Source organism: Ailuropoda melanoleuca, chromosome 13, assembly GCF_002007445.2.
Source record: "Ailuropoda melanoleuca isolate Jingjing chromosome 13, ASM200744v2, whole genome shotgun sequence".
Lineage (NCBI taxonomy): Eukaryota > Metazoa > Chordata > Mammalia > Carnivora > Ursidae > Ailuropoda > Ailuropoda melanoleuca.
This window is the reverse complement of record NC_048230.1, coordinates 10,453,463-10,480,945: the sequence shown is the minus strand read 5'-3', so window position 1 is coordinate 10,480,945 and position 27,483 is coordinate 10,453,463. Positions and strand designations below refer to the sequence as shown.

At 40.4% G+C, this 27,483-nt stretch overlaps 1 protein-coding gene across 7 annotated transcripts in view; it reads right to left on the bottom strand.

Moving 5' to 3' along the window:
- The window catches only part of ACACA (acetyl-CoA carboxylase alpha), a 277,490-nt gene that overhangs the window by 144,011 nt on the left and 105,996 nt on the right, over window positions 1–27,483 (bottom strand). For all 7 annotated transcript variants that reach the window (XM_019805579.2, XM_019805581.2, XM_019805580.2 and 4 more), the window contains 14 exons: window positions 23,301–23,510; window positions 19,115–19,285; window positions 17,152–17,313; window positions 16,626–16,789; window positions 12,384–12,534; window positions 11,069–11,172; window positions 8,924–9,005; window positions 8,346–8,491; window positions 6,735–6,885; window positions 5,306–5,440; window positions 4,796–4,942; window positions 4,269–4,457; window positions 3,272–3,372; window positions 2,451–2,539 (listed from right to left, as the gene is read on the bottom strand). In XM_019805579.2, coding sequence (XP_019661138.1) covers window positions 2,451–2,539; window positions 3,272–3,372; window positions 4,269–4,457; window positions 4,796–4,942; window positions 5,306–5,440; window positions 6,735–6,885; window positions 8,346–8,491; window positions 8,924–9,005; window positions 11,069–11,172; window positions 12,384–12,534; window positions 16,626–16,789; window positions 17,152–17,313; window positions 19,115–19,285; window positions 23,301–23,510 — 2,002 coding nt within the window. The remainder of the gene's footprint in view (window positions 1–2,450; window positions 2,540–3,271; window positions 3,373–4,268; window positions 4,458–4,795; window positions 4,943–5,305; window positions 5,441–6,734; window positions 6,886–8,345; window positions 8,492–8,923; window positions 9,006–11,068; window positions 11,173–12,383; window positions 12,535–16,625; window positions 16,790–17,151; window positions 17,314–19,114; window positions 19,286–23,300; window positions 23,511–27,483) is intronic.

The window sequence follows — 27,483 nt, the reverse complement described above, 5'->3', positions numbered from 1 at the left end:
AATTACTAATGAGCTTGAACATCTTTTCATAAATTTGTGGATCATCTGTATTCTCCCTTTTGTGAATTATCTTTTGCCCATTTTTCTATGAGGTTGTCTTTTACTTATTTACTAACACCCTTTGTTAGGTGCAGGTTTTATAAATACATTCTCCCACTTTGTGGCTTATGTTTCCAGCCTCTTTTTGGGATCTTTTCATGAAAAGAAGCTCTCAAGTGGGGTCAAATTAATCAACCTTTTCCTGTATAATTTGCACTTTGTCTTCTATGACAAAATCTTCCCTACCTTCAGGTCATAAGGCTATTCTCCTAAAAATTTAGTAGTTTTGCTCTATAGAACATGTTTAAGTCTTTAATTCATATGGAATTGATTTCTGTGTGTATGGTTTAAGGTAGGGATCCAATTTCTTTTTCTGGTTTTATAAATAAATAAGCCATTGTAGTAGTACCATTTACTGAAAAATCTATCCTTTCCTCATGATCTATAATGCCTGTTGTGTTATAATGTAAATTTTCATGTATGTGTGGATTTGTTTCTAGGCTATTATGTTCTATTGGTCTATTAATCTGTCCCTACACTAATATCACTATCTCCTCATTAATACGGCTTTATATTAAATCTTGATATTTGACTGGACAAATCCCTCCACCTTGTATTTCTTTAGAAGTATCCTGGTTATTGTCAGACTTTTCTTTCATGTAAATTTTAGAATTAGCTTGACAAATTTGATGGATATTCCCTACTAGGATTTTTACTGGAACGTCAATGAATCTACAGATGAATTCAGGGAGAATCAATACTTTGCAAGTGTATATTCCAATCTAAGACTGTGATATTTATTTAGATCTTTATTATCATTTACTCATTATAATTTTCTTCAAAAGAGGCTTGTACATTTTTTGTTAGACCTATTCCTTGGTATTCCATATTTTGGGTTGCTATTTTAATGGCCTATTTTTCTAAACTACTTTTCTAAACAACTGTTATACTATAAAGATAAAACTACTGGATTTTGTATATTGACTTTTGCATTCAACAACCTTGTTAGACTTTAATTCTAATAATAAATACGTGGCTATTTTGAGGTTTTCCAGGTAGACATCATATCTAATAGCGGCAGATTTATTTCCTTACTCCTTTCTAGTTCTCATACCTTTTAATTCTTTTTATCTTACTGCACTGGCTGGGACATCCAGTATGAGGCTGAATACAAGCAGTGAGAGCAGATGCCCTTGTCTTATTCCTATCTTAAAGGGAATGCTCTCAACAATGCTTTCAGTTTTACCATTATGCATGAAGTATCCTACGGATTTTTCTGTGGGGGAAATTTACATGTTTAAAGACATTCCATTTTATTCATCATTTGCCAAGAGTTTATTTATCATGAATGAATATTAAATTTTGTCAAATGTTTCCCCCCCCCCGTATCTTTAGATGACCATGGTTCTTCCTTTTTGAATCTACTAGAGGATACATTACAGTAGTTGGTTTTTCCAGTATTTTTTTTTTTTTTAAGATTTTATTTATTTATTCAACAGAGATAGAGACAGCCAGCGAGAGAGGGAACACAAGCAGGGGGAGTGAGAGAGGAAAAAGCAGGCTCACAGTGGAGGAGCCTGATGTGGGGCTCGAACCCATAACGCTGGGATCATGCCCTGAGCTGAAGGCAGACGCTTAACCGCTGTGCCACCCAGGCGCCCCTGGTTTTTCCAGTATTAATCAAGCTTGCATTAGTGGGATAAAGACAATTTCGTTGTGATGTATTATTTTATACATTGCTGGATTTAGTTTGCTAATTCTACTTGAGTATTTTTGCTGGTTATAAGTGGCACAGCCATCCTTTAAAAGATGCAGAAGAAAGCAAAACATACAAGAAAATGTTATGTAGTATTTCAAATTCTATGATGTTTCACTGCCACCTTGTGGCATGAAGCAGTATCAGCAGCGCGCAGAGTTGTTTCACATTTAGAGACTTCATACATCATTTAATGAAGCTCTTCAGAGAAAGCCAGGGATAAATTCCACCGAAATGATACACTGAAAAGTACTGGAAAATCTGAGCCTTTTTCAGATGACTGTGGCTCAATCCGTGGATTAGCTGCCAAGAGGCAAGCTCTTCAGATAGAGTTTTTCAATTTCAGCCTGGTCATGACTCAACCAACTCACACTAAACAAGGTCAAGAAGACATCAACAGGGAATACTAATCTCTACCAGAAAAATTATCTCAACTCTCTCCCAGAAGCACACCGGATTCACAACTTCATCAAGCTGTGTTTTGTTGTCCTTTCTTGGGCACTAGTGGGATACGGAGGTTTAGTTTTTAAGGAAGGGGTGACAGGAGGACAAGTTTGTTCATGGGAGGTGTTCGTGACAGGAAGAACTGGCTCAGCGGCTGCACAGTCCTACAGGGAACCTTTCTCAGAAACAGAGTCCTCAGGAAGAGGCTTACCATTCTGGAACTGGGTCTCTACTCGCAGGTACTGCCGCAGCAGATCCATCACCACAGCCTTCATGTGGCCTCGGATGCCACTTCGGTACCTAGGAGAGCAGAAAAAGTCTGCACTGAAAAACCTGACAGGCTAACACTGTTAAATAACAGACTATTTAAATAATAAGCCTGGAGCCTAGGTTTACTTTCTAGATTTTCTACTGAACTGCTTTCCCTCTGAACTCTAGGACAGGACAGAGGCTAGCCTAAAATCAACTAACCAGATCAACTTAAAGTCTAAACCTAAGAAATCTGGCTACAGACAAGATTTTTTTTTTTTTAATTAAAGGAGAGAGAAAAAATGAGGACAAAACAAACCCCAAAACCACTCGATAGCCCTACCTAACAGCACTCTGGTTCAGTTCCCACTAAGTAGAAATGATCACTACACTCCTGAAATGGGTAAGGGCTATCTGAAAAATTTATGAGCATCTCAAAGTTGAAAATGTTCTGTCAATGTTCCTTCAGTCCAACAGTTGGCTCCATAAGCTAAGAAGAATGAATGTCATATTCGGCCCTGTGCCAGAAGAAAAATTGGGAGTTTCATCAAAATTGACAGGAAAAAGCTATGAAATTTCTGTGCCTTAATAATCGACAGAAAAGATGTAGACTAGAAAGAAGTCATCAGAAATATTTTAGCTCACAATTCTAAGATATTTAGAAAATCTAAGGTATTTTCTAAGATACGAGTGCTTTCTAATTTCTCTAGTCAAACCTGAGGTAAATCTCTTGGTGACTACTTAGAAGAACGGAATCTTTCTTCTGGAGTCACATGTAACTACCTCTGTACCAGCTGGACAATGCTCTGAGTGTTCATGAAGAAGACTTCCCGCTCAGATTTCCGGTTCAATGTAGCTGCATGGCTATCTAGGATGTTGGCAATCTAAAGCAAAAGAAAGAGAAAAAAATGAACCCAACCCAACAAAGGGGTACCCAAAGTATTAGCCTGTGTAGCATCACCACTGGTAATCTCAATTATACCATGATCATTTCCGTCTTTCACATGTTGGGAGCAGCTGGAAGTTACGGGGCATAGTTTAGAGGCTTGTGTTAAATAAGCAACTTTAGGGGCGCCTGGGTGGCTCAGTTGTTAAGTGTCTGCCTTTGGCTCAGGGCGTGATCCCAGAGTCCTGGGATCGAGCCCCACATCGGGCTCCTCCACTGGGAGCCTGCTTCTTCCTCTCCCACTCCCCCTGCTTGTGTTCCCTCTCTCGCTAGCTGTCTCTCTCTGTCAAAAATAAATAAAATCTTTTAAATAAATAAATAAGCAACTTTAATTTCTTTTCACCCCTTCCCAGATGAACTAACATGTGTACCACAAAAGCTACCACCTTACCAGAGGCCCTTGACAGGCAGGATACGCTTACGGTCAAGGTCCCAACTTTATGCCATACTTGCCTAGCTTAACTCCTTACATGTAAATTAGCTTCGCAGGCAAAGGGTAAGCATGCTGCTGGGGTAGTAAGGACGTCGTTGCTAATAAAACTACAAATATCCCTCTACTTTAAATTCACAAAATTCCTCTAATTAGGGCACAGGCCCAAGAATAAACCTCTATGAAGTACATGGCCAATAGGTTTCCCTCATAACCTCATAACATTTCACATATAATACTTTTGTTATTGGGCTTATATCTTGAGATACTTCTTGTGAAGGGCACAACACTCAAGACTGCAAAAGCACGACATCCAGAGAGAAGATTCAACCAGGAAGTAATCCTACAACATGAACTCCAGAATTGGTAGCTAGTAGAAAATGACAGTGTCACTCTATAAATACCTGCTGGCTGGGAAACTGACAGAGGACTGATGTGATGTTGCTAGCGTACTGAGCCATTTCCTTCTTGATAGACTTCTCCACATTGGGGGGAATACGGCCAGAGACACTGGTCATGATATCCTGCAATTCTAGCAGAGGCAAGGAGGGATCTCTGAGGGTCTTCATCAACCGCTCAACCCAGTCTTTCACCTGAGTAGAAAATAATAAAATAAGATCCAGACAAAATTAACACAATCCCCAAAATAAAGTGATATATCTGAATTCAGTACCATACAGTATTTACTGTAAAACTGTAATATAGGCATCTAGCACTGCCCTTGTCCTCTGGTTTAAATCCCAATTAAATGTGAAGTCAGTAACACAGATACGAAACAAGGATTTAAAGACTTCAAATCCCATAAATCAAGGTCTCAGGCCAAACAGCTTTCTTTCCCTCCCTCTAAAGAAATCCTCATGCGACTTTTAAACTATCTTGGAGAATAGGTACCCTATTTGTACATCGTCTCCCCAAGAGAAGTGATTCATACCCTGCTGCTAAAAAAAGGATCTGGAAGGCAGTATCCATTCATTACGTTGACCAGATTATCCAGAACATAGTGGAACACTCGGTGGAGCTTCTCGCCTCTGAGTGCTGTGCTCTGGATCCGTGGCAGACTACCCGTGTGAAGCTCAGCCTGTCAACCCCAATGAGAGATCAAGTCATCCGCTACCTTCTGTTCAGGTTATACACACACCACTGCAACGTAGAGTCATCATTCAAAATTAAGACATCCCTTTATCATACCCAGCTACAAGGAGAGAAGTCAATGGAGGAAGCGTCATGAGGAAATCATAGAATCTTAGTATCATAGTAATTCTTGCAAAGTCTAGTTCCATAATGCGATAGGCACAAATACAAGGCATGAGATCAGAGGGAAAGAAGCTTAAGAAAAGAAAAGCTTAAGAAAACTAAGCACTGAAATCATCTGCCCCTCTAAACTACCACTACCATGTAATCAGCCCTTGGAGAGCAAAATTAAAAGTACCTTCCCACTCACCTGTTGGACCTTGCTAGGGTTGTCCAACTGCATTTTGGCTATCACACAGCCAGGGTCAAGAGCTGTTCCAGGCCGTTTGACATAATGGATACAGCCAGACTCTGCAGCTGTTAAGGTCATTACCATCTTCATCACCTATAATGAAAAATAAATTAGAGTTTACCCTCTCTTTATGAATGATTTAAAGAGGCTAGTTTTTCCCTCAACATCTAAGTCACACTATCTCTAATTCAATCCAGAAAAATGAGAAACCTGAAACCTCCAAGAGAGTATAAGGAAGGCAATTGGAAAATCTCTCAGGACCTAGCTTTAGGGATTAATGACAGCTACTGACATTTCCTGTTTCTAATGTTTAAATTGATTTTGCCATAGTTTGTGTTTTACTTGTTTTATTCTTAGAACTGATTAACGATTTAGCCTCCTCATACCCATGGATTTAGGTGCTCAGTCTGTCCACCTAAGATTCCCACGCCAAAACCTGAGGGTCATTCTTTGCTCCTCTTTCTCCCTTACCTACCAATTACCAAGCCCAGCCAAGTACCTCTTCTAAACCTCTCTCAGAAATCTTCCCCTCTTGCCATTGCTTTGGTTTAGGCCCTTATCATGTCTGGCCTAGAGTACTTGAAAGGCCTCTAAAACAGAATTCCCCACCTGCTATACATCTTCAACGAGGTCACTAAATGCAATCATCCTAGAGCCCAAATCTCACTGTATCACTCTTCTGTGTAAAACCCTTCAGGGCCTCCTCACTGCCTCTAGGACAGTCTCAACATCTTCGTATGTCTCATAAGGTCTCTCAGGGTCTCAAGTTCTGATTACTTATTTAGCATCTTTGCTTGCCACTTCCCATTTAACCATGGTCTGTTCTCAAGCAATACCAATATGTACTTGCAGTTCCCTAAATATACTGTACTCTTTTCTGTGCCTTTGTACACACTGTTCTTCCTTTTACACATTTACCCTGCCCTTCTTCACCTGGTGTATTACTATCCATCTTTCAAAAGTAAGATCAAAGTCCCCTCTCTTTCAGGAAGTCCTCCCCTACTACCTACCACATCCACCAGCTGCACCCCAATCTGGGTTAATGGCCCCCTGCTCTCTCAGAATTCATACTTCATTACTTGTCTGCTTTGTGGCCCCACTCCACCTATCATATTTTCTTCTGTATAACTAGCACTTAGCATGACTCTTGTCACTTAATAAGTGCTGTTGCCTAGTATCTATCTTTGGAGGAAGAGATTCCTCATCTGTCAAAGAAAAACTGTGAGCTTCTTGTTTTTAAAATTGTGTTCATAAGCCAATTAAACCAACTAATGCTCTTTACTTTCTATTTTCTATTTCTTTTGTGACTCTTCAGTCCTAGTCCATCCCAGCAGACACTTTTCCTACCTTCTCTCCCATGCCCTGAGAGCCCCATCCCCACCCTGACCTCAATCTCGGCATAGCACTGGCCAGCAAACACATGGCCTCCATCCTCCACAATGTACTGGATTAACTTCCCAGCAGAAGGTGAGCGCAACACCGAAGGGTCATTTTCCTTCTCAAACACACAGGTCTTATTGCCGATTGTGATGCGATACCTACGAGATAAGTAGGAGTATGTAAGCCAATAAAACACCTTGGGTTATAAAAGAGAATGGTAGAATGATGTCAATCTTAAACAATACAAAAACACAACACAAATACACAATGCGTGTGTGCCAAAACTGGAAACTTTATTCTATAAACACAAAGACACAAAGAACACTCATCCATCTTTGTTGACAATGCAAATAACCAATAAAGGTAATAAAGGTAAGATTAAATAAATGATAGCATATCCATACAATGGAATACTATATGACCATTAAAACGAATAGACACCTCTACTTAAAAAAAACAAACATGGGGGCGCCTGGGTGGCACAGCGGTTAAGCGTCTGCCTTCGGCTCAGGGCGTGATCCCGGCGTTGTGGGATCGAGCCCCACGTCAGGCTCCTCTGCTGTGAGCCTGCCTCTTCCTCTCCCACTCCCCCTGCTTGTGTTCCCTCTCTCGCTGGCTGTCTCTATCTCTGTCGAATAAATAAATAAAATCTTTAAAAAAAAAAAAAAAACAAACAAACATGAAGGGGTGCCTGGGTGGCACAGCAGTTGAGCGTCTGCCTTCGGCTCAGGGCGTGATCCCGGCGTTGTGGGATCGAGCCCCACGTCAGGCTCCTCTGCTGTGAGCCTGCCTCTTCCTCTCCCACTCCCCCTGCTTGTGTTCCCTCTCTCGCTGGCTGTCTCTATCTCTGTCGAATAAATAAATAAAATCTTTAGAAAAAAAAAAAAACAAACATGAAGGGGTGCCTGGGTGGCACAGCGGTTAAGCGTCTGCCTTCGGCTCAGGGCATGGTCCCGGCGTTCTAGGATCGAGCCCCACATCAGGCCTCCTGTGCTATGAGCCTGCTTCTTCCTCTCCCACTCCCCCTGCTTCTGTTCCCTCTCTCGCTGGCTGTCTCTCTCTCTGTCAAGTAAATAAATAAAATCTTAAAAAACAAACAAACAAACATGAAGACGATGATGATGTAATAGCTAACATTTCTTGAAACCTTACTATGTCCCAGGCAAAGTTCTAAGCACTTTACACGTGCTAAGTCATTTCACTGTCACAACAACACTGAATGACTGGTGTTGAACAGTCTATAATCTATGTTAAAGGAAAAAAATAAAGTGCAGAACAGTATCTAAAGGTTATTTTTATTTGTGAATGTTATTCACAAGAAAAACAGTATATACATATATATATAAATTATATATACATATAAAATTTCTGCAAAAATAAACAAACTGTTAACAGTGGCTGCTTAAAGAGAGGAGAACTTATTTTTCATTGTCTACTCATACTGGAGTTGCAGAGAGACAATATTTTTAACCGTAAACACTTCTGAGCCCTGAAATTTTTGTGAAGTACATGTACCATTCTTTACCCAAAAAGACCTTGAAAAAGCCGCAGAGCTACTGACTACTGAGAGGGAAGGTTGACACAATGACCAGCAAATGGCCCTCACGCAGCCCCTTACCTATCCACTTCCTCCTTCATGTATGTAGTATAACTGCTGCCATCATAAGACAGGAGCAGCCCTCCATCACTCAGCCGATGCACGTCTACTTCAACGCATGAACCATTCATGATCACCACATAGGAGTTGGGGGACTGCCGGGTCACCTGCAGGGAGTGAGAACCAGAAGGGACAAGTCAGTGTGTCCCTTCCAGGTGGAGCCCCAGAAAAAAATTTCAGGACCTCAAAAATATAGGTAAGAAAGATCTCTCAGAGAAGGTGCTCTTAGCATCGGTGTCTGTGGGCAGCGCTCAGTCCTGCTGCAAGCTACTAGGGCAACCTCAGATGCTTTTCCCTAGTTTCGTTGTTCACTGACTCCTTTATCTCTTGGCTGCCTATGTCACATTAAAAAACACTAAAACATTTTCACAGAAACATCAAATACTGCTTCAGGCTACTGACACAAATAACAACTATAATTTCACTAATACCCTGCCCTTCAGTAAACCAAACATTTCCCTCATCCCTTGACCTAAAGAAAGCAAGCTAACAAAGACAGACAAAAAGTAAGGTGTAGTCTTCAGTGGGGTTCAGCATACCTTAAGTACATATTTGACTCCCCCATAGATAAGCTCAACATCTACTGTATTCAGAAGTGTATGTGCAGGAAGGACTTGACCCCTGAAAGAACAACAACATGAGTCACATTTACTTCTAGAAAGTTCTAGAAGTTTATAAGGAAATCTCCAAGGTTATTAAAGGTAGCACTTCCTGGACTATCAAGACTGGAAACAACCTAAAGGAGCATCAGGAAGAGACTGATAGATGAATTATGAAAAAGCACTGTAATGAAATATTATACAGTCATTAAAAAGAAAGAGGAAGGCTTTAATGTACATATTTTTTAGTTTATTTATTGACAATCTCTATACCCAATGTGAGGCTTGAACTCACGACCCTCAGATCAAGAGCTGAATGCTCTACTGACTGAACTAGCCAGGTGTCCTGAAAGATGAAGGCTTTCATGTACTAATACAAACTACTTTCCAAAATATACTGTTAAGTGAAAAAAGCAAGCTAAACTGTGCACAGTTTCAGAATATGCTACCATTTGTGTTTTTAAAAAATAAGGGTGGGAAGAAATAAATATTACATGTATATGCTTATCTAAATTTACAATATGTCTGGAAAGTTACAGAAGAAACTGGTAACATGGGTTGACTACAGGGAAAAAAACTAGGTGGTCAAAGAACAGAGGTAAGAAGGAAACTTTTCACTATCTAGCTTTTTGTGCCTTTTGAACTTTGAACCATGTGAATATATTACTTGTTATTAAAAATAAATAAAATTAAAACTTAAAAAAAAAAGAGAGAGAAATGCCCCCAGTAAAATCACCCCCCATCTACTGCTCTCAACTGGGACTTCATTTGGGGTAGTAAAAGAAAAAAAAGTGCAATAGGCCATGGCTGGGTTCAAGGGAAAGGGAAGGACATTGCCAAGGAGGGAAACATTATCAAGAAAGACTTTTGACAAGAGAAAGAGGGAGTGAGTGATAAAGCAAGTGAGGCAAGACGTTAATAACTAGTGAATATGGGCAAAGAATTATATAGAAGTTATTTTTACTACTCATGCCACTCTTCTTTAAATCAAATTATTTCAAAATACAAGTTTTAAAAATAAATAAAAAATAACTAACATTAAAAAGGTGGAGGGAAGCTTCCAGAGGAGATTATGCGTGACATATTTATACACTAGTAGGGAAGCCATTTAACTAGATTAGAGATTGCATGGTGAGGAACAGATGTAAGTAAAACTGGATTGGTAAAAAGGGGCCAAAGTGTATAGGGAGTTGAAAGTCGCATTGAGGGATTTAGATTTAATACACAAGGGTAATGTGAGCTGCTGAAGGTTTTAGTGCATGAAAGCAACACAATGAAAGATATTTATCGTAAGACTTGAATAACTCTGCAATCTCAGTTCAATTTTTAAAATTTTGTTTCTCCCTTTCAGACACCTTAAAAGAAAGCTGATATAAGTCTAACAACACAGAGGAAATAAAGTGCCTGTGATTAAAGTGCTTTAAAATGATTAGCCCCTCGGACCATTCCTTTGGGAACTCAAAGGCAGAGCTTAGTCTCTAGAATAAGAGTTAGATATTAGTTTAGCCCCATACAGTCTGATCCTCTAGTTGCAAGACTCATGAGGTCATCTTGAATATCAGCCTCAATTATGAATTTCTGAAAGGTATTGCAGGGTTTTATTCTAGAAACACCAGATTTTCATCACTGCGGGGGGGGGCAGTTGGAGAGATTTGATGCTTGTATAGGAGACAATGCTTATTTCAGCTGGATTTGTTTTTAAAAAGCAACCCATTCTTGGGCAACTGGATGGCTCACTCGGTTAAGCGTCCAACTCTTGGTTTTGGCTCAGGTCATGATCTCAGGGTCATGATCTCATGGTTGTGAGATCAAGCCCTGCGTTAAGCTCCCCACTCAGTGGGGAGTCTGCCTGAGATTCTCTCTCTCCTTCCTCCCCTCCCTCTGCTCTCTCTCTCTAAAATAAATAAATCTTTAAATAAAGAAATAAATAAAAAGCAACCCATTCTCCCACATCTTTTCTCTCCCCCGCCTCCATGATCACTGAATAACAGGTAGCACTCACAAGCTGCCAGGAATAGAGAGAAGAATGAATGGATCTTTGAACCAGGACTACTGGTTAACGTGTCTGTAAGAAACAAAGCCTACCTTTCTAAGGAGTGAAGGAAGTTAGAGATGCTATTCCGTAGGCTCACATCTGCCACGTGGAGAGCCCCACATACAACTCCCAACATGGTGTCAGGTCGCTCTGCCTGAAAGAAAGAAAAAGAAGGCAGATCAAAAGCATGATCTCTTTGCACCGTGGCTCCTCAACTTAAATCAGGTCCAAATTTGCTCTGAAGTAACAGCTAGCATTGGGAAATTGAGAACCTCCATCCTTATTACTCAACTGATATTTGAGATAAAAACACATTTGCTTTTAGACCTTGAATAGAGGCAAGGGTGCCTGGATGGCACCGTTGCTTAAGCATCCGACTCTTTGTTTTAGCTCAGGTCACGGTCCCAGGGTCGTGAGACTGAGCCCCACACTGGGCTCTGCGCTGGGCATGGAGCTTGCTTAGGATTCTCTCTCCTTCTCCCTGCCCCTCCCACTTGTGCTCTCTCTTTCTAGAATGAGTGAATAAATCTTTTTTTAAATTAAGATTTTATTTATTTATTTGACACAGAGAGAGAGACAGTGACAGAGGGACCAGAAGAGGGGGAGCAGGGGAGAGAAAAGCAGGCTCCCCACTGAGCAAGGAGCCTGAAGCGGGGCTCGATCCCAGGACCCTAGGATCATGACCTAAGCCAAAGGCAGATGCTTAATGACTGAGCCACCCCTGAATAAATCTTAAAAAAAAAAAAAAAAATTTTTATAGAGGCTTCATTTGAATAGAAATGAAAAACACCTTTCTCTCTCCTCTCCCTAAGATTTCCACTGAACCCATCAAAGAGGAGCTCAAAAACAAGGTTTTGTCATAAATAAAAAAGGTACAAGGATCTGGCCACTGTTAATCTCAAAGAAAAATGGTACATAATCAAAATTTCGACCTTCCAATAATTTAGATCAATCTAATGATTTTACATAAAATCTTATTTAGAATAGCCCAGCAATTCAGAAACAAGGGGTAACTGCTGATTTAAATGAGAACCCCTCTCATCAGCACTTGGTAGATGGATATAAAAGTTGGTAACTCTGAAGGAGACTTAACATCAAATGAGGACAGAAGTATTTCAATCCCTGGATGCATCTCTTCAAATACACTCCAGGAAGTAATACTAGAACCCATAAAATAACCAGGTAACACAGGCACGAGGACTCTACGGTGCTAAAATTACACTGACTCCTAGATTTTTTCCAAGTAGATCAAGCATCATTTACATTAGAATCAAATAGATTTTCTCTAGTGACATGGACTGATCACACCACAACCCTGTAAAAACCCAATCCCCAAAGCTGTTTAGCAAGTGGGGAAATACACACCTGTACTTTCTCTGCTATCAGTCTGTCCAGCCAGCCAGTGTCAATTCTATTCAACTGAAAGCTTTCAGTCTCCAACAATTTGATGAGGTATTCAACTGTAGTTCGAAAGTCACCCCGAATAGATAGCTCCTTCAAAGCCACCACCATGTTTCTGGGAGAAGAACAGAAGCAGATCTGTTTCAGCAGCAAACATTTTCATGTTTTTCAATCATTTTAAGGAATCGTTTCAATCCTTTGGAGCCTTAGGAGGGAGGGGAGAGACAGTTCCACAAACGTGAGGGTGCACATGCAAGTGTGCTCATTCGTGTGCATTCCCGACAGGAGAATCTGTAAGTCAGTAAACTTAAGAGTTCTGACTGATACTACCATAAAAGCATCAGCAAATCACAGATACGTCATTACGTAGAGGACAGAACAAATTATGTGCAAATCATCCTCAGTTTTCACTTACTGGGTTTCCATCATTCCTGGCTAACTAGGATTAGGGTATAATGCTCCCCTCCTTACACCTATTTTATTAAAGCATATTTTACATATAATAAAATATATTTTTAAGTATACGGTTCAATACATTTTGACAAATGCTAATACCTTAATTAGGTTCCCATACAATGAGGCAACTGGCTGGGTACAGTCAGGTATCAGCCTGACCTTGTATGTGAGAGTGTTTTTTTAAGCTGCAGTTTAGACATCTGTGGAAGGAACTGCTCATTACTTTTATCATTTCCCAATTAAGTGTAAAATGATCTAATTTTAACAAAATTTCAAATACTATGAGTTTTTTCCTGTATATTTCTTTTTTTTTTTTTTAAAGATTTTATTTATTTATTCGACAGAGATAGAGACAGCTAGCGAGAGAGGGAACAAGCAGGGGGAGTGGGAGAGGAAGAAGCAGGCTCATAGCGGAAGAGCCTGATGTGGGGCTCGATCCCACAACACTGGGATCACGCCCTGAGCCGAAGGCAGACGCTTAACCGCTGTGCCACCCAGGCGCCCCTTTCCTGTATATTTCTGCCCAGTGTCTATCTTGCACAGGGCAGGTCCTTACTTCCACAAATACTTAATTAGGCACCTCACAGACTCAAGACACATACTATACTCATCAGGGAAAGAGAATATAGATACAAAAACTTCTTTCAAAATATATGGCAGAATATCATAAGTGCCAGGAGAGATATAAGCAAAGTACTGGAGTAGTTTTAGGAAGGGAGAAAATCCAACTCCCTACGGTTTCATGAAGAATGTGGAATCTGACATGGGATAAAAGTATAGATGGGATTATGACTACGATAGGAGTATCATTCCAATGGTCCAGGCATTCCCTCAGCCTAGAACATTATTCAGTTTCTCATCTCCATCCCCCTCTCCACACCCTCTTGGCCTGGCTTATTCCTGTATGCTTCTCAGCTGTCAGTCTAGATGGCACTTCCTTCTGGGAAGCCTTCCCTGACCCCTCTAGACTGAGTCAGCTGACTCAGCTATATGTTCCTGTAACACAGTTATGTAACCCCACTATCATAAACAACATTTGCTACACTGAGTTTTGTCATTTATTGCCCATCTTCCTATGGAGTATAATGCTCCATTAAGACAGAGACTCTATTTGGGTCATCATTATACTGCCATCACCAAAAGATATTCAAAAATATCTGATGAACGTAGTGAATGAAAGAATGGACAGAGGAAATAGCAAGAACAAAGGGAAAGAGGGACAAAAACATGGGTTGTGTTCAGGTAACATGACTGAAGCAGAGGATATGAGGACAGGAACCAGTGGCAAAGCCATTCATTGAACAAATATTGACTGAGCATGTACTATGTTTAGAGGAAACAGCAGCAAGGCAGACACGGTCCTGTTCTCATGGTATGTGAATTACCATCTATGGGAAATAATGCTGAAAATGGGGGTTGAGGCTATTCTGGAGGACAAGAATATGAACACCAAGCTGAAGAATATAGATCGAACGTTATGCAGAGAAAACGAACTGAGTTGAAGAATGAACTTATAGCATGTCGTCAAGAAGTAAGCTTATTATAGAGACCATATATATTTTTAAAGATTTTATTTACTTATTCACCTGAGAGAGAGAACACACGTGAGTGTGTGCAAGTGTGGGGAAGGGGGAACAGAAGGAGAGGGAGAGGGGGAGGGGGCAAGGAATCTCAAGGAGACTCCTCGCCAAGCACAGTGCATAATGTGGACTCAATCCCAGGACCCTGAGATCATGACCTGAGCTGAAACCAAGAGTCGGACGCTCAACCAACTGACTCACCCAGGTGCCCCAAGACCGTATTTTTAATGTGCTAAAAGTTAACGTAGTTAGCTTTACACTGTAAAGGAATGTACAGATCAGGTTAGAAGGAAAGAAGCAAGGCTTCTGAACCAAATTAGAAGCAAGGCTTCTAAGCCAACCAATGGCCTGTAGGAAATACTCAGTGGTCTCCTTAATTAGGACTATACACCTAAATACCAACAGAGGCCCCTCTGGGAATGTAAATGAGTGAGGCAGAATGGGTGGGGGCTGGATGAACGAGAGAGTTCATGTTTCCTCTAAAAGCAGCAGCCATACAAAGCTTCAGTTAACTTTTGCCAAGTGGAATATAAAACCAGTGTTGTCATTATCATCCCATTTTTAAGAGAAGGCAGAAATCCATGTATCTATTTCAATCTCCCAATTTTTAAATACTGGCAATTTTTAAAAAATTAACACTCTGCAAGCCAATCAAAACACATCTGTGGCTCTGACTAGTCGGAAAGCCATCAATTTGCAAGCTCTAGTGTAAGCTTTCCTCACTTTGGCAAAGCAGGATATGGCTGCGAAGGAAAAGGGCAGCTTTATAGCAGATGGTTTTGCTGGTAGCATTGCTTTAATTCTGAAAAACTTTACTTATAGTTTTGAATAAATGGGAAGAACAGTAGAGGACAAAATAGAGAAAAATTAAGAGTTCCCTACTTCTAAAAAAGTTATTAAAAAACCAACATTATTAATAAATAGCTATTGATTACACAATCTATGTGTTCCGTTTGAAGGTCAAAGAAATGGTTATAAATGCTTGGTATAAGAAAATAAACAATTATGGGGGCGCCTGGGTGGCACAGCGGTTAAGCGTCTGCCTTCGGCTCAGGGAGTGATCCCGGCATTGTGGGATCAAGCCCCACATCAGGCTCCTCCGCTATGAGCCTGCTTCTTCCTCTCCCACTCCCCCTGCTTTGTGTTCCCTCTCTCGCTGGCTGTCTCTATCTCTGTCGAATAAATAAATAAAATCTTTAAAAAAAAAAAAAAGAAAAAGAAAATAAACAATTATGGGGCGCCTGGGTGGCTCAGTCATTGAGTCTGCCTTCGGCTCAGGGCATGATCTGGGCATTATGGGATCGAGCCCCACATCAGGCTCCTCCACTGGGAGCCTGCTTCTTCCTCTCCCACTCCCCCTGCTTGTGTTCCCTCTCTCTCTGGCTGTCTCTCTCTCTCAAATAAATAAATAAAAGCTTAAAAAAAAAGAAAAAAGGAAAATAGACAATTAAAAAATAGAAAGTACTAGTTCAATTTTTTATTGATATTCTAAAACATATGAAGTGTAAAATTACCTCCTACAGCCCTACTTTTCAGGCAAGCAAAATTAGTTTTAATATTTTATGTTTAATTAATAAAATAAATAAAATAAAAATTAATTCAATGTTAATGTTTAATTGAATATTAATAACATGATATAGCAATTATGTATGTACAAGCTGTGTGTATTTTTCATAGCTCACCAAGGACTCTCATGTAAACAATGTGGACAGTTCCCTTATGTCATTTTCATGTAACAAGCAGTTTAACTTTATTATTTTAAATGGCTGTAGGACATTTACAGCCATATCTTTATTTTGATGACAAATAGCAGATCTTATCTATGATTTTACATGGTGCCAAGCTCTTGGTCAAGAGTCTACCTCCCCCCAAAACAATACTATAATAAAAATATGATTTCTTTAAAGCAATCGATTTTATAAATTTATCAAAAATATTTGAAAGTAAAAATACTTGAAAAGACTCAGAACAAACAGAAAACCATCTGCCAAACACTGCATAATTTACCACAACATGATGCAAGTACTATTGAAGATATATTTCTTCCAAAACACTGTCCGTATCAGTACTTTTGTAGCAGATAAATGATTCCCATTCCCAAGCTCACACCTTCACTGAAGATTAGCACAAATTTATTTTTTTAAATGCAATCAAATGTTATAATACTCACGAAATTGCTTCCTCTCTGTTTTCTCCCCAGGAGAAGCAGTGACCAAACTGAGAATCAGCAAATTCATGAAGGCCCCCTGCAGCAGCAACACTGAAATAACCCCAAACGTTCTTATTGCTTCGGAAATTCAGTTCCTGAACTGTTCCTGAGCTGGGCTTAAAACCCTGTTAGAGAATGAAGAATATGAGAATGCATATTATATTTCCAAGGAAGAGAACATTTATATATTCACTGTTTAGGCTCTGTGTTAATCACATAGGAAAGCACAAATAATGCACAAAAATCAGAAAGGCTCGAGAGCCATCATTCAGTGCTACAAACCCAATGAAGACTCTATAATGACTCAAGTTGGATTAAATGGCCAATGGAGCAGTGATCACTTATTTGTCTGCTCTGATGAGACTTCTATAATTTCCCTCTTCAGAGGTAAGTCCCAAGATATTTCAGAAATAGGCCTTTAGATACCATATTGATATTAAAGTTCACAAGAACAAAAAAAGTGTAAACCTTTTAAGTGGTGGGTTACCTCATCCGGATTTTCACTGGTGATCCGAGCAGCAATAACATGGCCCCTTGGGCAAGGAACATGAGCAGAATTTTCAAAATCAATGGGAGCATCGCCCCAGGGAGATACCCCATACATCATACGAATATCCTTGATTCTGTACAGAGGGATCCCCATGGCAATCTGAAAGGAAAAAACATCACTCACGGCAAAGAAGACATCCAAATGGCCAAAAGACACATGAAAAAGTACTCAACCTCACTTGGCATCAGGGAAACACAAATCAAAACCACAATGAGATACCACCTCACACCAGTCAGAATGGTTAAAATTAACAAGTCAGGAAATGACAGATGTTGGTGAGGATGCGGAGAAAGGGGAACCCCCCTACACTGCTGGTTGGAATGCAGGCTGGTGCAGCCACTCTGGAAATCAGTATGGAGGTTCCTCAAAAAGTTGAAAATAGAGCTGCCCTACAACCCAGCAATTGCACTCCTGGGTATTTACCCCAAAGATACAAATGTAGTAATCCGAAGGGGCACCTGCACCCCAATGTTTATACCAGCAATGTCCACAATAGCCAATGGAAAGAGCCCAGATGTCCATCGACAGATAAATGGATAAAGAAAATGTACATATATGTATATGTATGTATATGTATGTGTGTGTGTGTATATATATATATATATAATGGGATATTATTCAGACGTCAAAAAAATGAAATCTTGCCATTTGCAATGATGTGAATGGAACTAGAGGGTATTATGCTAAGCGAAACAAGTCAATCAGAAAAAGATAATTATCATATGATCTCACTCACGTGTGGAATTTGAGAAACAGAGGATCATAGGGGAAGAGAGGAAAAAATGAAGCAAGATGAAACTAGAGAGGTAGACAACTATAAGAGACTCTTAATCTCAGGGAACAAACTGAGAGTTGCTGGAATCGAGGCAGTGGAGGGAAGGATGGGGTAGCTGGGTGATGGACACTGGGGAGGGTATGTGTTGTGGTGAGTGCTGTGTATTGTGCAAGACCTGTACCCCTGAAACAAATAATACATTATATGTCAATAATAAAAAAAAAACAAAAAAAAACATCACTCATTTTTCATGGGTACTTTCCTTAAAATGTGGAGCTATCAGATTAACTACCAGATTTTTCATTTTAGTAGCCACCACCTAAAACATTCTATTTCTGTTGTAGCCTGTATTCTATAACAATCGAATAAGTAAGTTGTGTGAGCGTCTACTGACATTTCTCCATTAAGGGAGCAGGATTAAAATATATAAACGAAGAGTCAGTGTAAGTGACTATCCAAGAAGTTCAGACAGCTAAAAAGTCCTAACTGTGTCATAATTATTTCATAATTATTCCCATAAACCACTGAGAAAGTAAATAAATCTTTAGTACTTAATGGAAACCCAGAAGGAACTCCCATTGTGGGCAAAGAATGTGTGAGATACAAATAATATCAAACCTCACCATTAGCCATCACGGCTTCCCATAATATTTGTTTCCCGGGCCGAATGGAGAAAACAAGATTGACAACTAGCACTTTAAACATTACAAAAATAAACAAGTGCTACCAGAGTCTTGCCAGGAAAAACTTCCACCACCACTCTGATGTGGAATTGCTTCATTAGAGAACATGAGTTAAAAAAGGAGTGGAGGACAAAGTTGTTAAGGTTTTTTACAATTAAATTAATTGAATAAAGCATATTATTTTAAAATTTTCTTTCTAAACTATGACAGTTTCTATGAGACGTCTCTGGCTAAAAAAACATGATAGTATTACCAGATTTGTACCACATCAGGAAAACCAACCCACACATCACAACCCATATAGCATGAGATGAACATGAGATCAGACTCAGATAGGAGGTGCTTCTCTCTTATCAGACACTGGTTAAACCTGTTTCTCAGGCATCTCAGACATTCGGAACTCCTGCAGGCAACTGGCTCAGCCAAGATGAGGGTGATTCACCTGGAGTTGTGCTGCGGGGAGGTTGACATCAGCCACCATCTCTGTACAGGGGTGCTCCACCTGCAGCCGAGGGTTCAGTTCCAGAAAGTAGAAGCTGCCATCCTGGCTGTAGAGGTATTCCACAGTCCCAGCACTCACATAACCAACCATTTTGGCAAGTTTCACCGCACACTCAAAGAAGAAACATAAGTCAACATAAGCATGTCAACCTTGACCAGCTGGTGGACCACTGTAGCCCCACTCCCTCTCTCCCTGACTCAAATATCCACCGTATTTAAGAGCCACCAAAGGCTTTCAGCCACATAAGAGTAAATTCACCCTCCCTGATTACTACACAAGGCCCCTAAGACATAGATGGAAACTCAATCCAGAGCTAAGGGAAGACTGTTTCTCACTTGGGATCATAGGCAACCTCACCCTCTCAGGTGTAAGTGTATGTAGGAAGAAAAAAAAAAACAAACAAACCCACCGTGGCAGACTATTTAGTGTGCCCCGGTTTTTAGTATTCCTAGGAATCTTCCTAGAAACATAATATACAGCTAGAGACTAGATTTTCTAGATTTTCTAACCTCTCTTATAGCCAGTGACTCAGTTTTGACATATGTAATGTCAGCATTAGTGAGTAATACTCATAAGCCCTGAACCAGGTTTTGGAAAGGAAAGTACTCATCCTCTATTTCTAGATTTTCCCTTCTGTGCACTGGAACACAGTCACAATGGTTCAAGCCAGTTTCTACCATGCAGATGACAACACACTAAGAAGGGCAGAAGAAAACAGAAAAAACCTGAATTACAAGATGGCCTCAGGAACCAGAACTGTCCTACCAATCCTGGAGAGCTCACCTCAGATTATAATGGGAAGGAAAGATAAACTACTACCTCATCTGGGTCATTTTATTTTTTGGATCTCTTTATTAAACCACTTAAGCTGTATACTAATCAATACAGAAATTATAAAGTTCAGGTAGGATGCTACTATTTAAAAAAATTAAAATATGGGACGCGAGCTTAGCAAGAGAGTAGTGGGTAGCAAGGAATCAAATACTGCAGACTGAAAGGAAAGGTTGTGGCCTCATTGTTAGGCTAACAAAACATTCAGTAAACTGTCTTCCGCAATAACTTGGATGGCAGACAACACACCAAGTAAGCCCTAAGAAAAAGTCAGAAAAAGTCAGAATGTAAAAAAACCAACTGCTTTTGTACCCCAAAACCAGGTTAGATTCTCACCCGAAAGCAACCCAGTATCAAACATCCAGTAATAGAGGAAAACAATGTATCTAGAAATCGTGGGACTGTGGTTACTCCTACCTGAAGCTGGCTGGAAGCAAATAATCCAGAAATTTAACTAAATTTTGAAGGAATTGTATTTCTAAACATACCACAAACCTGGCCTTGAAAAGCCTGTGATTGATAACTAGAGTAATATTTGTGGCCCCACTCTTGCACCAGCTCTGCCAAAGAAGGCATAGTCTCCAAGGCCCAACCACAGAGAAAACTCAATGAGAAAGAACTTTGCAGTGAACGAAGCCAGGTACCTCAGGGATGATGGGCAAGGGATTTAGTGCCAGAGAGCAGAACCAGAGGCAGCGAGAGGGCTAACTGAAATCATAATTCCTGCCTAGAAGGATCTGCTAACTGCTATGGACCAATGATTAGTGTATATCTTTCATTCTTCTTTTTTCCAAATGGGAGTTATTCTGCTCATATTGGGTAGATGCCGGAGGGAGGTGGCCACGGATAGATAACTTGTATTTTAGGCCACTGGCCCGTGAAAAGCCACATGAACGCTTAACGCAGAGAACCGTATATGACCTAGAGATCCCGGACTCTGAGCTGACTGTAGTAACTGGATGAGACTTTGGTCTGTCTTCTTTGGGGAAAGACTAAGTATGTTAGTGAAAGTAAGAGTGAGAACAGGGGTGTGAAAAGATAATGGGTAGCCAGACGAGCAGATTGAGGCAGATTATTAAATGCCCTCCTCAGGGTGCCTGGGTGGCTCGGTTGGTTAAGCATCTGCCTTCAGCTCAGGTCATGATCCTAGGATCCTGGGATCGAGCCCCATGTCTGGCTCCCTGCTCAGTGGGGGATTTTCTGTGTGTCATTCATCTAGTAATAGCATCTCCTGAATTTCAGCTGAGTATATGGCCACCCAGTTAGTGACTACAATTCCCAACACCCCTTACAGCTAGATGTGATTGTGTAATTGAATTTTGCCCAATGGGATATGAACAGAAGTAATACAGGTAACTTCTAGATCATATTTTTATATGCTTGCCCTCCTAGTCCTTTGTCTCCTCCTCCCACAGGCTACAGTATGAACCTCATCTTGTGAAGCAGCTTTAATCATGAAGATAATAACACCTTAGGGCAAGGACTGGCAAACGTTTTCATTAAAGAACCAGATGGTAATTATTTTCGGCTTTGTAGCCTATATAGTTTCTGCCACAACCACGCAACTCCGTCATTGCAGCGATAAAGCAGCCAGATCAGACATAAGTAAATTAGCATGGCTGTGACGCAATAACTTTTTATTTACAAAGAAAGTTGGCAGGTTGGATTTGGCTAATAAGCTGTAGTTTGCTGACCCCGTTCCTAGCACAACAATAAGCCTGGGTCCCTGGACCAACTCATCTCACAATGATGGTGAGAATGAGAAAGAGAATTTATACCTTGCTTAAGCCACTGAATTCTGGAGGCCTCTTTTTTTACAGCAGTTAAAGAATAATTCTTAATAAATTCACACAATGTAGGAATTAAACTTCCAACACAGATGACCATATATTTAGCTTGTTTGAAATTCAGGAGAAAAGAGATGGAAAATATATTTCCAGTAAGATGACTCAGTCACTACTTCAGAAAAGACCACGTTGAGACTCCTAAACTACAATTATTTTCAAGGGACACTGCAAGATTGCTGATTCTTTTCCACACAAGAATATAGAATATATAAACTTTAGAGATGTATAAAGGACCTTTTAAGAGATAATGGATTTGAATAAATACATCTGAAGATTCAAAGATAATCAACTAGAAAATGGAACTACCTGTTTATCATGAGCTTGTTAAAAAAAAAAAAAATCAGGGGCGCCTGGGTGGCTCAGTCAGTTAAGCATCCACTCCTGGCACTCTTGGTTTCAGCTCAGGTCATGATCTCAGGGTCATGAGATCGAGCCCCCTGTCGGGTTCCATGCTTAGCACTGAGTCTGCTTAAGATTCTCTCCCTCTAGGGCTGCCTGGATGGCTCAGTTGGTTGAGCGTCTGCCTTTGGCTCAGGTCATGATCCTGGAATACTGGGATTGAGCCCCACATCGGGCTCCCTGCTTAGTGGGGAGCTTGTCTCTCCCCTCACTCCTCCCCCTGCTCCTCCCCCTAGTCCCTTCCCCTTCTCGTGACTTCTCTAATAAATAAAATCTTAAAAAAATAAGTGATTCTCTCCCTCTGCCTGTTCCCCAACTTGTATACGCACGCTCTCTCTCAAATAAATAAATAAAATAAAATAAAAAATTAAACAGTAAGATTAAAAATCCCTAAACATGGGGCGCCTGGGTGGCACAGTGGTTAAGCGTCTGCCTTCAGCTCAGGGCGTGATCCCAGCGTTATGGGATCGAGCCCCATCAGGCTCCTCCGCTATGAGCCTGCTTCTTCCTCTCCCACTCCCCCTGCTTGTGTTCCCTCTCTTGCTAGCTGTCTCTATCTCTGTCAAATAAATAAATAAAATCTTAAAAAAAAAAAAAATCCCTAAACATTTCTTTTCTTTACCCCTACTCAGAATAGTACACTAGGGAAGCCTGGGTGGCTCAGTCAGTTAAGCATCTGCCTTCAGCTCAGGTCATGATCCCAGGGTCCTAGGATCCCACAACGGGTCCTTGCTCAGTGAGAAGCCTGCTTCTGCTTCTGTCTGCTGCTCCCCCTGCTTGTGCTTGCTCTCTTTCTCTCTGACAAATAAATAAAATCTTAAAAAAAAAAAAATAGTACACTAATTTTTTTCAAAAGCATTAACTAATTGAGAGCCCGAGACGTTTAGAAGGAGAACAATAAAATCAGTTCTCCTTTAGGAAAAGAATAAAATCTTATCAATTATCTAGAACCACTGTTTGAAATTCTACTATTCTCAGACTGGTATATGAATTGAATGAGCAGTAGTCCTGTGTAAGAAAACACACATTACAGCTTTTCACATACACACCTGTTCCATATGTTCAAATACTGCTGGAGTAGCGATCGCAGCAGGTGCTTCCTCAATAATCTTCTGATGCCTGCGCTGTACAGAGCAGTCACGACCAAAGAGAGAGATAGCATTGCCATATTGATCTGCTAAGATCTGTACCTCCAGATGACGAGATTGTTTGGCTAGTCTCATCACAAATATAGGAGATCCAGGGACTTCAGCTTGAACCTATATTAGAAAAGGAAATAAAACAAATTCTTAAGTGGTAAGCATTTTTTCTATCCTGATAAGCTGCTTCAATTTCAACAGGCAGATGCCTAGAAGTGTCAGGGACCACGTGAATTAGTAGGAATACAGAAATGAATAAAACATAGCTCATGCCCTCATCTATTTTTAAGATCCTGCATTCCTAGTTATATAACCAATATTACTTGGTGACTATGAAACACAGGAACATCCAGTGTGTTACAAAAGTGAAAAACAAAATAGTTTGAAAAGACATACACACAAATCCCACAAAAGGGTAAAATACTGCCATCAACTACAGACAGCCAAATATACACCCTGCTCCAGACGAGGCGCTTTCCTGTTTCGCATTACATCACAGACAGTGTTGTAGTCAAAGGACTTGGATCTTTAGTGTTGAGGCACACTGCCACTGGAGATAGAGTTCTACACTGGCAGTTGTTTTCTTGTAGAACTTTTAATGATCACCCAATGTTGTCTGGCTTCCACTGCTCCCACTGAGACGTCAGCTATCAATCATAGTGTTACTCCTTTGAAAGTAATATTTTTACAGTTGCTTTAAGATTTTCTTTCTTTTTTTAGGGGGATGAGGTAGCAGAGTTACTCTGGTAATCTTAGATGTGGTTTTCTCTATATTTGTTCTGTGGGACTCATAGTATTTTCGTAAATCTGTGCTTGGTATCTTTTACAAGTTCAGATAATTCTTAGCCATCATCTCTTCAAATACTGTTTCTGCTCCATGATGTCATCAAATATTGCTTCTGTTCCATTCTCTCTCTCCTCGGAAATTCCAAGTGCAGGATGTTAGATTGTTTCACTGTATCCCATAGGTCTTTTATGCTGTTTTGCTATGTAGCAAGTCTCCCCAAGACTCAGTGGGTTGCTCAGGACATCAATCATTTTATTTGCTCATGATACCATCCTCATCTGGGCAGTTCTTCTTCTGGTCTTGGGTGTGCATTTCATCATCTGGTAGTTCAAGTAGGGCTGAATGTTCTCACTCAGATGTCTGGTGACTTGTGTTGACTGTCGGCTGGTAGGTCCAGGGAACCCTGACTGGAACAGCTCATCACTATAGTTGTGGACTCTCATCCTCCAATGGGCTAGATCAGGCTTCTTCAATGCAGTGTTCCAAGAGGATGAGGGCAGAAGCTGCAAGACTTCACAAGCTCTAGGCTCTAGAATTTACACGACACCACTTTTGCCACATTCTAATGGTATAAGCAAGCCACAGGGCCAGCTAAGACTCAAAGGGTGGGAAAAGAGATGCCACCTCTTGAGAGGAAAGGCAATCACACTGCAAAAGGATATACATACAAGGATGGGAGGAGTTATTGTGGCCATCTCTGCAAACAATCTACTATGGTCCACCCTCTGGCCACAATAATTCATATACCTCCCACATGCAAAATAGACTCACCCCCTCCCAAGACCCCCAAAGTCATCCAATCATGGCATCAGGCTTGACGTCCATTTTCTCATGAATCATGTCCAGCTGCGAATGAGACTCCTTGGGTGTAGCTCCTCAGGTGCAGTTTCTCTTGATCCAATGATCTGGGAACTAAAAAGACAAGTTATCTGCTCCAACACCCCCAACATTCAATGATGAGATGGGGAAAGGATAACTGTCAAAGATATTCCTGTTCAAAGAAGAGAGGATGGGAAGTACACAGCAGTCACTGTTCCACAGCAACTCTGAAATCCAGATGGATGCATCTCAGGTTCCCTGACTCTAGGGGCAGGGAAATTTTGTTAGGGTCCTTGTTCTGCTCCCTGGGAGTGATTTTCCTCATCCATGGCTTTCCTCTGCTCTTAGCTCTGCCCTCTGGGCGCCCAGCTCTGTTCTCTGACAGATCTCTCTTTTTATTAGAAATGACTGATATTTACAGCTAAATAGCTTTCTCAGTCTGCTTCCTATTTATAGAAAGTTGAAGACACAGAAGCCTCTTTGAAGTCTGAACTACCTCTATCCCTTTTGGACTCTTTGGTGTAATCACTAGTACAAGTTTCTTGAAAATGTTGTGGGTTTCCTATGAATCGCACTGGGGGATTTACTCCTTGCCCCAAAAGATACATCCATAACTTTTCTGCGCAGACATGTCTATACTTTGGGCATATCAGGCTGCTGTGGGACACCTTTAAGATTCTCTGAAGCTCTTTCCTGTTAACTGAGAAGGTAATCTACCAGGTAATGTCTTAAATATTCCTGAGGCCTTAAAAGATCGCACAGGTATTCTTGACTTGGCCTTTACACTGAGGTCATTTTTTACTTTGCAGGTCTTTTGCCAGGTGGAAAGACTGGGAATGAGAAAAAGTTCTATTTTCAAACTCAACAAGCTTGAAACACTTTCATTAGCTCATCTCTCTCTTATAGGTTCCTTAGCAGAAGTAACCAGAAGGATTTAACAGATGCTTTCAACACTTTGTCTAGAGATTTCCTTAACTAGGTCCATGAGTTAAATACATTCTCTTATCTTCCAAGTTACCTCAGGCAATTGTTCCGTCATTATAGAACATGCGTTAACCTTTTTTTTCAGACTCTACTAACAAGTCCTTTATGGCCTATCCAGCCTCCACTAAGTTTGTTCACCATTCCTCCAGCCTTCATTAACAATCTCCTCATCATTTTTTCAGCCTCAACCTATGAGCCAGTCTTAAAGCCAATGTCATATATTTTACTTTTTGTTATGGCAGCATCACACTTTTGGGATATCAGTTTCTCTGGCAGCTTCCCATTGATGCCTAACAAATCACCAAAAATTTAGTAACTTAGGACACCAGCCTTTTTATTTTATTTGCTTACAGCAATTTGAGCGGGGCACAGTTGGGTAGTTCTGCTGATCTTGGCCAGGAGCTACGCATGCAGCTGTAGTCATCTGGCAACTTGGCTGTGGATGGATGGTCTAATAGGGTCTCACTAACATGTCTCAAATGTGATGCTGTCAGCACATAGGTCTAGGAAGTCTTAGCTGGGACAGTTCATCTCTGTATCATGTGGCCTCTCTTTCTCCAAAAGACTAGACTAGTTTCTTCACTTGTCAGTCTGAGGCTCAATTCAAGAGGGCAAGGGCAGAAACTACAAGACCACCTGAGGTTTAGACTTCAGAACTTATATACCATTTCTGCTATATTCTCTTGGTTAAAACAAGTCACAAGGTTAGCCAAAATTCAAAGAGTGGGTAAAAATAAGACAGTCTTTCTTGATGGGAGGAGAGGCAAAAATCAAACGGGTCTGTACAGAGAGATAGGAGGAGTTATCATGATCATCTTTGCAAATAATCTCTTACATGCTCTTTTCTGTATTTTTCATCCTTTTGTCTCTTCATGCTTTGGTCTGAATTTTCTTCTGAGTTATCTTCCAGTCACTAATTCTCTCTTCAACTGCATCTGATATGCTATTAAATTCCTCTACTGACTTATTTTTAGTTACTGTATTTTCAGTTCTAGAATCTGTTTCTTCTTTATAGTTTCCAGTTTTCCAACCAAATTCTTGTCTTTAATTTCCTTGAATACATTAGGTATAGTTACTTTAAATTCCTTGTCTGACAGATCCATTATCTAAACCCTCTGTGGGTCTGTTTAAAATTTACTTCTATTTTTCTTGATTTTCAGTCATGTAATTTGATATGCCTGCTTACTTTGAAATGGCTATTTGATACTGCATTTGAAAAATAAAGAGAAATAACTGAGGTTCTGGATGTTATTATATTTGCTTCTTTCTGGTGGCTAGTGACATCAGCAATCCTAGAACCCCTCGCTTGAATCAAAGGTTGAGTATTTTGAAGCTGAGATTTAGTCCCTGTGAGGGCTGGTCTATTTCCAGTTTATTTTTACTCCTAAGGTATAGTCCCTTCAAGATCCCAATCTAAAATGTAGGAGGTTTTCCCAGGGAAGCCTCCTTAGCAAATCCTAAAGGCTAAGTTTTGTTCTTCTAGTCTTGTAAGACTGTTGAAAA